We start from the raw sequence: 13888 nt of genomic DNA on the forward strand, positions 1-13888 counted from the left end.
TATTCAAATAAAAGACAGCCTCAGATGAGACTGCAACACACCTCCTCTTCTTAAAGCTACAGGTCACCAGATGTAGAACGCATGTGTTGGCGTTACATAGAAAGATGTGCCCTACACATTTCTGTGACGCCTGACATGGGTCTTCTGCGGGTTTTGTCAAAATTAAAGGAGAAATCCGGTCATTTTAAGTGTTATGTTTGATGTGTGTCAAATCACTTACCAACGTATAAATGAAAATCGCGTAAATCCACAGAGCCCCCTATCGACCCCCACCGTTGTCATTGTAGGAGGATATAGAATAGCCCAAATTCGCCTATTTTAACCAATGCAAAGTCTGTTTTTTTGCTTCTAGTACTCATTGTTGAGTCCCATGATAATGTAACAGGCGCTAAAACTCCCGACAAGCTAACGGCTAATAACAGAACGAGCTAATGCTGGTTGCTGGTTTCTCTCCCGACCTGGCAACCTGGGGCTGCCATTCAGAGAGATAAGCAGCCCCAGCGTTAGCTCGTTTGTTATTAGCCGTTAGCTTGTCGGGAGTTTTAGCGCCTGTTACATTATCATGGGACTCAACAATGAGTACTAGAAGCAAAAAAAGAGACTTTGCATTGGTTAAAATAGGCGAATTTGGGCTATTCTATATCCTCCTACAATGACAACGGTGGGGGTCGATAGGGGGCTCTGTGGATTTACGCGATTTTCATTTATACGTTGGTAAGTGATTTGACACACATCAAACATAACACTTAAAATGACCGGATTTCTCCTTTAATGTAGACCTTGTATTGTGAATTTGTACTTCCATGTACTGTTGTTCTCATGTCTTACTAAATAAAGTATCAATCAATCAAAAATGTCATCCTCTGAATGTCGTCACGTCAGTCAGTGGTGGTGTGTAAAGTAAGTAGGCTACATTTACTCTGTACTGTACTGTCTGTAGGCCTACTTAAGTACACTTTTGAGGATTTTTTTTACTTTACTGGAGTATTTCTAATTTTCAATACTTATTATTGTACAAATATTGTACTTTTACTCCACTACAATTATTTGAAAACTGTAGTTACTACTAGTTACTGTGTAGATTTAGATTATTATTACAAAAATCTATTAACCACTGAATTCAGCCCGCACACTATAGGCTATTTGAAAATAGCCGATCTACAAGCTGTTTACCTTGTAGAAAATGTTCAAAGCATGTTTATACATTCTCTTTCACTCTTGTGAAATTGGACATTCTGCAAAATGAGCAGCCTACTTTTACATTCAGTACATTTTTTACAAGTTTTATACCGGACTTTGTAACATAGTATTTCTACTTTTGTGGTATTGGTACTTTTACTGTGAGTACTTCTTCCACTGTCGTCGGTGGATGAGAGATATTTAGATGCATCATGCAATGTTTTACAGATAGGCCAGCAAGGTTGCGTCTTATCAGGAAATATAGCTTTTCCATTTTCAGTGTGACAAAGACCACCAAATAAACAGTTCCAACTTAACTTCTACCAGTTTACCTAAACATGACATAGAATTCGATAGCTAACCAATTCCAGTATAACACCAGTTGCAAGAGGTTTATGTATTACAAAATATGGCATTTCCGTTTGGCCTTCAAGTTAAAAGTATTAGTAGTAAGAAACATAATAGATGTAGCTCCAAATTGGACTGCACTATCATGGAGGTTAAGAACAAGTACCTTGTCTTGTCTTATAATGTGATTTATACATTCATGCTGTTGTTTAAAATGGCTTTATTTTTGAAAGACAGAAGTACCCTTATATTGAAAGGCCGTCTTGATGAGAAGAGGTCATTGTGACATTAATTAAGGCATGTCAGAGCCTTATATTAGAGGCAGGTGTGTGAGTTTAGGTCATTACACTTGATCAAACGCGGCTGTATAAACTTGGAAACATTATTAAGTGTTAGAAGCAGCAAAAAGAGTGTCCTCTTCTCTGTGTCCAATGTGATAGCCTTCTTACCTTCTATGTACCTTCACCAGGAGGCAATGCTTTAAGTTTTAATTCAAATGGTTGTTATAATTTCATGTTGTAGTGACAATTTCATGTATGCATAAATAAGTTAATGTTTAAAAACAGCAGTTAATGGTTATTTTGTATTAAAAACGGTTGTATCTACAAGCTACTGTAAAGGGGACAGGACAGCATTTCATGTTGTATTGTATGTTCTGTTTGTTTTTACTCCATGACCTGTAAAAGATGAATCTCATGTTAAATAACAAATCTTACTCTGTACATTGGTCGTTGTTTCTGTGGAGTTAAGTTGGCTGTTGAGCTGGGGTTCAGCACACACTTTGGCAGGAACAGCACAACTACAGTTGGCAAGCCTCAACAGCCAGTGTAGTCTGTCTATACAACTAACTGAACTAAATTAAATTAAAAGTTAAAATTGACCCCCATCAGATCTGTTGGGTAAAGTAGGCTAATAAATATGTGAATTCAATGCATGAATAATTCTTATATATTTTAGTTATATATTTTAAGATAAAGTGAAGAGTCCTTAGTCTCCTTACACTACATTATTCAGAATCACGTGTACCTTCAAAACCTTTGGTGATATCTCATTCTGTAGCTGTTTTTGAAAAAATAGAATCATGTGGATCCACATGGGAATGACTCCAGGTGGATCTCAGACCTCATGTGGCCACAGCCTGTGACATCAGTCATATGTCAAACGTAGGTGATCTATGATTATGACAAATATGAATGACTCCAGATTTAGTCAAGCCCCCGACTTCCATTATTAAATTAAATTTAAATATAAAAAAATGTATAAAACAATGTAAAATATATCATATCCTATATTCAAATTGGCTAATTGGAGGACCACCGGCCATTGAAGTTGGTCATTGGACCAATACAATTAAACAATAAATGACAATCAAAAGATAAAGGGATAATTGATCTTGGTAGACAATTTATTTTTTACACAAGAAGAGGTAGTCTAGTCTATTTTCATTTGACAAATGGACAGAAAGGCATACAGCTTAGTCAATATGTTCAACGTTCATGATAGGCCAATTGGCAGCTACAACAAATGACCAATGAATTCACAATCAATAATAGTAATCTGCTGCTGTACATCACATTATCTGAAACAATCATAACACCAACTTGACCTATGGTTCCTGAGAGATACGCGCACACACACACACACACACACACGCACACACACGCGCACACACACACACACACACACACACACACACACACACACACACACACACACACACACACACACATACACACACACACACACAGGCGCGCGCGCGCGCACACGCACACACACACACACACACACACACACACACACACACACACACACACACACACTGTTGCAATGGTCATTGGCTTCATGATAAGGCTAATTCACACACTTCTCTCTTATTCAATATTTTTTGATAGAAAAAATAGTATTCCTGTGATACCACCCGAAATCTAAATTAAGCTCAAAGGAAAGACATTTGACGTAATTCCAAGCAACCATAATGATGTGTTACGGCAGACCTTTGACACTACAGCTGAAGACATAGAATTGCTTCCAACATTGGCAGGAACATTGGCATAAATGCATATAATTTGAGGGAGATTACTTTGAAAGGGAAACCACATAATAATGCATAATTGTTATGATACATTATTATACGTCTCGGAACAGTTTTTGATCGGCCAGCTACTGTGTGTGTATACAGTATATCACATTATCACATCACATTATCTCAGTTTTAAATGTTACACTGGCTGGGGTTCAATTATCAGCAACAATCAATGCCTACTTAACCACAGCGACAGCCTCCCTATTCTCGAGTGAACATTATGTGAAAACTAGAGTTTCGGGGGGCTACGCCCCCCTCAACCCCAGCCGCGCACGGGGCCCAGCGTGGCCGCGTGTATATTGGGGGACCCAAATCGCCGGAGTAAAACTGTGGAAAAGTTTTTTTGAAAAAGGAAAAAATTAGAAGAAATAATATTTTTTATGTTTGAGGGGGTCCACAGGGGGTCCGCGGACCCCCTGCTGGTCCACTGACCCCCTGTGGAGTGTTGGGACGCGCGGGGACACCCCTGGAACATTGCGGACCCCTACGGTGGTTTTTTTTTTGTCATGAAGGTGGTTGCTTGTTTCTGGCGCTTGTTTTTAGAGAACCTGGCATGCCTGGCAACCCGACTGACATCACTGACGTATCCTTGGTATTTGTACTTCCGGGTTGCATAATGATGACATCACTGTCGAGTCCTTTGGTGTCATGAAGCTGGAACGGTTTGTTTAGCACATTAGCCTGGGCAACGTGCTGTGCTGTGGCCGTCGCTGTTTGTTTGTGTGTTTGGGATGAACATGGCACGTGAAGGACGGACATATTGTGATCGAGACATGAGTGAAGTGAAAGTAACGGCCTGGGTGGAACAAAGGAGGTACGTAAGAAGGGGGGGGGGGGTTGAAGCAAAGGAGCTGCGTGTGTGGTGTTGTGGAGGAGATGGGCAGAGTGCAATGGCGGCCGCTGGTGTTGTTTCGGCGAAACCCGTCGGCGTTCGGTGTCGGTGGTGTGCACGGTAAACGGTACGAAAGTGATTCACCTTCCGTTTTGTCCGACATTTGGTGAGTAGAATTAATTATGTTGCGCGGTGGAAAAGGTGTAGTGAGCAATGAGATGTCCCCTACGCGACGCGTAAATTCAGCGCGGCCGCCGTGGCGAGTCAGTTGGCGACATGTGGTCTGGCGGTGCGTTGTTTATTCGATAACAGAGCTGTGGGGTGTCCGCACCGAGGGTGCGGAAGTCGGTCGCCATTTATATAGTTAGATAGCTGATTTACAAGCTCACGTTGTGATCAGCTATTTTCGCCGGTGAAGAGATTTGGTGGAGAGGGAAAGGGAGCAGACCTAGTATAGTGGTGGACTCCATATCTCTTCAATGCAACGGTGAGCTCTTGGTGGGTATCATTATTCTGGACTCCATGCTTCTAATCAAAGGTACTGAGGAGAGACACAGATAGAAACATGCTGTGTTTAGCATTCAAAAGGGAAAAAAATAAGGGGGGGGGGAAACCCCACCCATCACAATGTTTTCACTGAATATTTGTTTATTTTCGCAGTATGTTTGCAATTATGACATAGTAGGGACAATAGGGTTCATGTGGGAAGGGTGGATTTTCACAAAACCTGGTGGAAATGATCAGTAGGCTCCTTGAAGACATGATTCATTTGTGGTTCAAAGGTCAAGGTCAAGTTCAAAATGCAGATAGGCCAATATTTCTTTTAATCAGAGTTCAGATTTTTATTGAAGGGATAGCTCCTTGAGATGCAGCACCTAATTTTCTCAGTATGCTGCACTGACGAAAGTATCACTTTTTGGGTGAAAAAGTGTGAAAAGGACAAGTTCACAATCGAGGGCAAGGCCATGATTACTCATATCTAAGGTGGACATTTGCACAGTGTTGGCACACTCTACTCTGTGCAATCGTTCTGGTTCATGGGATGCAAGATCCGATTTGGGACTGTCCAGCCAGACCTGACCGTAAATGTGAGCTGGTGCGACTGGATGATAAAGGTTGCATTGAAACCAGTTGAATTGAGTGTAACCTAAGTTTATGTACAGTATGTGATTGATTAGTCAGGTTGTCTGCTTGGCTGACTCACTTAAATGACTTTCACTTGGGAGGCTCTGTATGGGTGTGGTGTGGTGAGAATAACAGTACCTGTGTTATACACATTGGAAGCCCATCCTTCCTTTTGCCACGCCAACTTCCTGGTGTCCTCTCGGGACTGGAGGCTTTCGTAAGCTTTATAGAAAAGCAACACAAATATTATGCTCTCTCCCCACAAATATTATGCTCTCTCCCCACGCACGCACGCACGCACGCACGCACGCACGCACGCACGCACGCACGCACGCACGCACGCACGCACGCACGCACGCACGCACGCACACACACACACACACACACACACACACACACACACACACACACACACACACCACACACACACACCACACACATACACACACACACACACACACACACACACACACACACACACACACACACACACACACACACACACACACACACACACACACACACACACACACACACACACACACACCACACACACAAGTGTACTCACCCCACAGGTGATGCACAACGTACAGGTCACCAATCTGAGAAAAGAACCCGCCCACAGCTTCTTGATTCTCTTGTCTGTGTTTGATGGCCCTCGCCCTGTTATTAGAAAAACAAACAAATAAAGGTGTTTGTAGGCATGAATATTATGAACATTATTGCTGAACTGCAAATGTATCTATAAGCCATCACCTTAACCACTTTCAACCTGTCATCCTTATTATAGGCAAAACATAGATATAGCAGGCTTGTAGATCTGCTATTTTCACAATTCAAGGTATGATGAAGATGTACTGGTAGTGTACAACAAGGTACCTTGTTGTTATGAACATTATTGCTGAACTGCAAATGTATCTATAAGCCATCACCTTAACCACTTTCAACCTGTCATCCTTATTATAGGCAAAACATAGATATAGCAGGCTTGTAGATCTGCTATTTTCACAATTCAAGGTATGATGAAGATGTACTGGTAGTGTTGTGCATGGTTCCATAAATTGAGCTTTTTTAAAGACCACCGCTCCCCCTGCTGGCTAATGAATGTCTGTATCACCTAGCATATACATGTATGTACTTTATGTGAGTCCTGTTGGTGTCTCAACTGTAGTGTTATGCTTAAAGGCCTTTGTTTTGTTTTGATTTTGTACTTTGTTTTACTGAACCTACAGGTTAAAAACTATAGAAGGGTAAAAACATGGCAGGCTAGTAAGCAATGCAGCTGCAGCTATTCAAATTATTAATATTGTTTACGTGCCATTTGTTAATGCAATTTCGGATTCGGGTTGAATTGGGTGTGCCAACATAAGCATAGACAGTAGGCAACAGTATTGCCAATGCTTGCACATTGGCAGACCTAAATCTAACACACTCATAAATTGTATTAGCTGCAGCTGTTGCTTACAACACGGTGTGCTTAAGGTCAGCCTTAGGGCCCAGTCACACATGCGGTATCGTAGCCAACGCAAGACGAGACTCAAGACGTGTCCATTTCCCATGTTATCTAGCGGGGCTGTGGGAGTGCCTGTGGAGTGGCTGTGGCAGTGCCGGATTTCCTGTGTGTAGTAAACTAAAAGAGAACTACAAGCGAAATGGCTGCCAAGTGAGATCAACGCACAGCACTTTTGTCCTATTGCTATTGTTTGGCATCCAGTCAAAGTTCACCAACATTGAACATTGAATGTGCCGCAACGGGACGCTCCGGCCCTTTCCCCCATATAATAGAAATGAACAGGGAAGTTGCCAGGTCTACTGCGTCTGAAGCGCATGTGTGACCGAGCCCTTATGCAGCCTGCTATGTTTTTACCTTGTTGTAGATTTTACCCTGAACCGGAAAACAAACTCCTGATCTACACTGCGTTTCAGCAAGCCACACACCATCATATGACAAAGTATAAAATAGGCTTTTTGGTTGTTGGGTCATCAGAGCATGTTACATGTACAGTATGTCGAAGCATGTTCCCTGTAGTCAAACAAAGTGTCTCTGATGCATACCAGTGATTGCCCCATTCAATCATGGTTCCTGGCTGCAACAGAGAAAAGGGAAGATGAAAACATTTAACACAAAAGAATGAATTGCATAACTTCAGGTATAACAGACACTGCTTTGAATAAGAACACTTGGATGAATCAGCAAAACACGGAAGGTACCACACAGCACAGACACAATAGAGCCACTATGATTTGAACCGGGGCAGTATAACCAGTTTAGGAGTACTAAATACGTTCCATGTTTACCATACATGCCAAGAAAAACCATGCTAGAGCGGTACAACTATGTTACAGGGAAACACTAGACAGTAGATTTTACCATAGTTGTCCGTGGACTAACAATTAAAGCTGTGCAATCCATAACTTTTTTGGTGAATAAAATGGTATTCTTAAATATTCAGTATGGTAGAGTATGTTAATAAAACCTGATTAGGAGAAAACTAGTTTATGTCATACATTTGTTTAAAGAGGAGTGTTTAAGATAGAGTGATGGTAGAGATAGGGCCTCTGGATAAAACTGTTGGACTATTTTTTAAATATTTAACATTAATTTCATAATAGAAGTCAATGGCGCTCGGATTGGGCTGAAGCCTTGCCCAAATTTGGAGTCATACGTCATAGATACAGAGATGAGTTGCACTCCTTGATATGTCTATTATCTTGTAATTTGTTTGTGTTAAAATTGTATGCTATGTTTACTGTAATCCGGGCATCATTGGAAAAGAGGGCTGGCTCTCAATTGACCTCCCTGAATAAATAAAGGTGAAATGAAAAAAATAAATAAAAATGATGAATGAGTGACATCATACTGTAGATGACTGTTGTCACAGGCTGGCCACAATTTAACTCTGAGGCAAGGGTCCATTTAGTTCCATTTGAACACTTTCCAAGTATTTCTACAGTATGCTCTCGGAGCATTTTAGGTATACATACACTCCATATGCATAGTCTCCAGTCCAAACAGTCCCATTACTTATGTTTCCACGTGTTAAGGCAGTGCGTGCCTTGTGTCCAGAGGTTACCTTGAGTTTGTATGAGCGCATTTCATAGATATTGGGCCCTGGTCTGGGCTGGGGTTCATTCCAGAAGCTGAACTCTAGAAGAAGTTGGTTCTGTCTGGAAATCAACATCTTAGCCCTCTCTTTACGAAACTCCAAATACTCCTTCAGAGAGGTATAGAGAAATGTTTTAGAGAATTATTTTCCTATAATACAGTATATAAAAGTGATACAACTAAACAAAATGACCCGTAAAGATGGCCATTACAGTTTCACGTTTATATTGCCTATATATTATGCTTTTAATTTGTCTTGATTTGGAATCAACTTTATACCTTGTTATTGTTCAGTTTGTTCAGACACTCAGTCAAGGCTGGGTAGCCTCCTCTGTAGCGCCAAAGGTGCACTGCAAAAAGCAAACAGCAGATGTCACTGCTGCACTTTGTAATCAAATGATAGCCACCCACACAGCCAAAACAACAACAAAACATGTGCATGATCAGTGTAGCTCTTGGGAGTTTCCAGACGTAATGGTTATTTTTTTTAAAGTCAGCTATACACTGGAGGAAATCCATGGGATTGACTGGGTTTAGGAGTTAGATCAAGTGTTCAGGTTAGATTTTAGATTACCATATAGCATGCAGTAATGTGGGTACAGACAGAATGTCTCCACACACTCTCTCTGTGTGTGTGTGTGTGTGTGTGTGTGTGTGTGTGTGTGTGTGTGTGTGTGTGTGCGCGCGCGTGTGCGTGCGTGCGTGTGTGCGTGTGTGTGTGTGTTCAATTACATGAATATATTTTTTACACACAAGAGGGAGCAATGGATAAAAGTTAACGCTAGAATCCTATCTCTTGATATACAAACGATCCAGCACTTAGCACACTTTAAATTGTGTGTGGTCACAAAGAGCCTATTGTGTTTAGAGTTTGAATGGTACAAGAAAATGTGATATCTAGGATTCAGTCAACATGGTCCACATCTAGAAATGTTGATAAGCAACATATTTGGGATTGAATTTCTTTCCTGTTTCAATGTTTTTTCCCACTTGCAGAAACACACAGTGATGTTTTCTCTGCCTGTACTTACCAGCTTGATCTTGCTCTCCATACCAGGTATTCCAGCTTCCTACCACCTCACATGGGTAATCCTGGTCAATATGAAGCTTGTTTTGCACCTCTGCCCTGCACAATGGGTGAAAAAAACAACAACAGAGCTACACTGTAGAAAGCCTAGTTCATACCTTGCCATATTTAGCTATTTTTGAAAATTGTCATCTAAAATGACATGCCCAAAAGGGACACAAGATTGACAGTGGCTAAAGAACAGATTTTTAGGCTTGAAAACCATTCATTTTAGGCAAGCAACGCTGTCATATTTAGGAATAAAAATTGAGCTTAATCTTGTGTGTGTTAATTTAACTCTGAAAGTTGAATTAACCCTCAGGATTTTACAATGGGCTCTACTGTATGCAGACGTCATTATACTGTCCTTGTATATACACTATATCCAATGTATTCTCTGTATATCCACTTTGGCTGAGAGTTACAGCAAAGGATGGAGAAGGAGAGTGAAGTCTGTATAGAAAGCATTGACACAGTAAACACAGGGAACATCAATTATTGTACTTACTCTAGACTGTTATATGCTTCCAAACACTCCGGTTTGACATTGTGAACTGAAAGACAGAGAGGAAAATGGCTGCTTCAAAATACAAACAAAAATCCACAATTCTCCAAAGCAATTTCATGCAGGTATACCTTTTGCTTCTATATGCAAAAGTGATTCATTCATTTTCAATAAGCCACTACAGTATGTGTGCCCCATGTTGTGTTATGTATGGTGTTATGTATTCTGTATTCTGTAAACAACAAAATACTGTATACATTGTATGAGTTACATGCCACAGTTCACAGACAAGATACATTCATGTAGCATTAGCATGTGATTACCAATGGTAGCAGTTTGTAGCTGATCCATATTGTATAATGTAAAGCAATGCATCCCAGGGCTGAGCTCTTGTGCTACATTTAGTTTTCTCTGATGTCCCTGGGGCCAATACTATATTATCATAATAACACATTGCATTATGATAATAACCCATTACATTATGATAAGAACACATTGCATTATGATAATGACTTCACTGTTTACCAGTATCAAACTGAATGTCACACAGAGGCTGTGATAAAGTTTTTCAGTTGAATTCAGTCAAACATACGTAGAGTAAAATCAATTTATCCATACCATTCTTACAGGTCCATTTGATTACATTTGTACATTATCACAGTAACAAATGGATACATATTCACTGAGGATTTTACTGTGTATGTATGGCAATGAGACAGGCTTGACCCTATCTAATCACTTTGTTCAAAGTAAATGTGTGTTCACGGGCTGTCCCCTCATAGTCAAATAGTTAATCAGTCCAAAACGTTGTTAGCTGATTAGTGATGATTTTGCTATATATTTCATGCTGAATACATTATTTCTTGAAAAATGATGATCACATCCCTTGTAAACTCTAGATTATTCTACCAGTGTATTAGGACAATATCCAGTAGCCATTGTGGAATCAGCATTAGAATGCTCAGTTCTCAACTTTACCAACCTGAAAAGGTTGGTAAAAAAGTTGACACATTTCTGTGACTATCTATTAGTCAACTAAGAATTTCTTTAGTCAAGGGACAACCCTAATAGTAGTCTGTTTACTTTCCCTTTGGCAGTAAAATCCTCAGTGTTATTTGTTACTTAGAGATTTTTGGGGAATTTTGGGATCATGCCCAAAAGTCAAGTCAGTCAAGTCCCAAAGATTGGGCTTGATCCTCGGGATGCACCGATTTATTGGCTTTACATCGGTATCGGTAAAGGGGAAAATAAATAACAACAAAAACTAAACAAACAAATAAAATAATATTTATTGGCATTGGCTGTTGGCCAAATTGTTATTTTAAACATCAGTATCGGCCCAGAATCTCCCAATCGGTGCATCCATATATCCTGCGCAACCCCTCACTACAAACTAAATGTGTGTTCAGTCATGGCTATAGCACACGATTCCCAACGTCGGGTCCCGGGGACCACAGGCGGAACAATTGGACCCTTACCAGTCTGTAACTCTGAAAATGGAACCAAATGGACCCTTATGTTCCATTTGTACACACTCAGAGTTAAATAAACACTGAGGATTTTACAGTGTACATTGGGGTACCAGAGATGAGAAACAATCTTGTCAAATGGGGGTCAGTGGCATAGTGATCCTTGAAGTGAAAAGGGTTGAGAATCACTGTTATAGAACACTTGCTAATGGAGGAGAAGGACATGTGTGCCTACATTGTATTTTGTACAGGTTGCTGGTCTCCCTCTTTGACAGCAGGTTGGAGTGGGCATCTGTCCTGGCATCCACTTTGTGAACAAACAGGGAGCGAAACCAGCCCCTGTCACTGCTCTCTGAAAGCCTCCTACACAAACATGACACAAAAAAGTTGCACTCCAGGCTGAAGGCAACCATGCATAGACAATTCATTGGTTGCAACCTGGTGTGCCTGCCCTCTTTTGGGAATATTACAAAAAAAAAGTTCATATATTTTAGAAAATAGCGAACATAGCAACACGATGTGAGCTTCGAGATCGTCCATTTTCACTGAATGTTCGCCCCAGAATTGGGACGCTATATTGTTCATGTTGCTGTGCATGTTTGAATAAGGTGCATACAGTAGGCTACATTTATGGTGTCTCTGTGTGAACCATTATGTTGACATTAAAAACTAAGCATGCAGTTACACTGCTCCATCTATTTATGTTTTATCAATGGAGGCTTCCTGTTGACTTCCAAAACATGAGTCAGTCTCCTCCTGAAGGCGTATTACGGAGTATTATTCTTAACTGATGAACAATGTCTGCAAAGAGATGTGAATAATAAGCAGAGATATTACTCAGCATCTATCTCACAACCGAGATTACTGTGCCATGGTGTGGAGTGTGCTCAATTGATGCTTTATCATCATGTTATTGATCACACAGACCTATAGTACAGGACTCAGCTCTTTGAGGTATAGTCACGTTGGAAACTTCAAATAAATGTCTGGTGGCAAAATTATGTTACTGTGCAATCAAGATATGCATATAACAATGATTAAATTTGCTATTTTGTTCTCACTCCTTTGGGGTATTTTTGTCTCTGTACATTTCCACATAATTGTTGCTGTGTCTCCATATTTCAACTTTTTATTTTATTTATTTTGGATCAGGGCCCACTTGAAAATCTAGAAAGTGTTTGTGGGTTTTCAGAACATGTTTATTTTAATGATCAATCAATCTAGTGTTGTGTCTTGGCTCAAACACATTATATTATGTTTTAATATTGATGTTAAATTAACATCTTTGTGTTTCCCCAATCATTTGGGGTCCCACTTGCAATATCCTCACGGCCCACCAGGTTTGGAACCACTGCCATAGGTCTATAGGAGCAGTCATTGCAGCTTTAGGACAAAGTTCAACTGTCAGGCAAATGATTAGAGTTTGGCAAAGTGTAGGCTAGGCTACACAGTAAAATCCTCAGTATTACATTTGTAACTCTGAGAGTGTACAGATATAACCAAACAGTTAAATCAGCAGTGGTGTAAAGTAACTAAGTACATTTACTCAAGTACTGTACTTACTGTAAGTTTTTTGAGGTATTTCTACTTTACTGGAGTATTTCCAGTTTTCAGTACTTTTACTTCTACTCCACTACATCTCAGATGCAAATATTGTACTTTTAATCCACTACAATTATTTGAAAACTTGAGTTACTAGTTACTTGGTGGATTTTGATTATTATTGCAAAACATAGATTAGCCACTTCAACCCATACGTTTCTTCTTCCACCACTGCACTGTTCTACAGTATTTCAACAGCATGCACTATAGAAATGAGCCAACTGTAGATGACATGCAGGAATGTTATATATTTTCACACTGTGTATGCCGATCATTCGGCCACTAAACAACACAAGGTGTAAAACTTTACCTGGTTTTAACTTTCAGCAGATCCAGGGAACATCTTATAACCCGAGGGTTTCTGACCCACGCAGAACTGGCAGCCATTGTTACTCCTATGATGCAGTCATGCAGACAAACTTGTCTGACTGACTTGCTGAGTGGAGGTAAACCCAGAGTTAATGTTTAACCCTAACACCACAGATCTCTGTAGTAGTGGTGGAAAAAGTACTAAAATGTTTGTACTTACTTCATCAGTAAAAGTATCAATACGGCAATGTAGAAATACTCTTT

At 40.2% G+C, this 13888-nt stretch overlaps 1 protein-coding gene across 1 annotated transcript; it reads right to left on the minus strand.

Annotated features, from left to right (window-relative positions):
- Positions 1–4853: 4853 nt before the first annotated feature.
- On the minus strand, positions 4854–13702 carry nipsnap1 (nipsnap homolog 1 (C. elegans); the record flags this gene model as incomplete). Its single annotated transcript, XM_084055399.1, has 10 exons — positions 4854–4983; positions 5706–5789; positions 6136–6230; positions 7623–7654; positions 8642–8782; positions 8953–9023; positions 9705–9799; positions 10248–10293; positions 11949–12076; positions 13626–13702. The coding sequence occupies 10 exons, from the start codon at positions 13700–13702 to the stop codon at positions 4919–4921; spliced, it is 834 nt and encodes a 277-aa protein (XP_083911525.1). The 3' UTR covers positions 4854–4918.
- Positions 13703–13888: the final 186 nt, after the last annotated feature.

Source organism: Gymnoscopelus microlampas (genome assembly GCF_963454915.1).
Source record: "Gymnoscopelus microlampas genome assembly, chromosome: 4".
In the NCBI taxonomy this organism is placed as follows: Eukaryota; Metazoa; Chordata; class Actinopteri; order Myctophiformes; family Myctophidae; genus Gymnoscopelus; species Gymnoscopelus microlampas.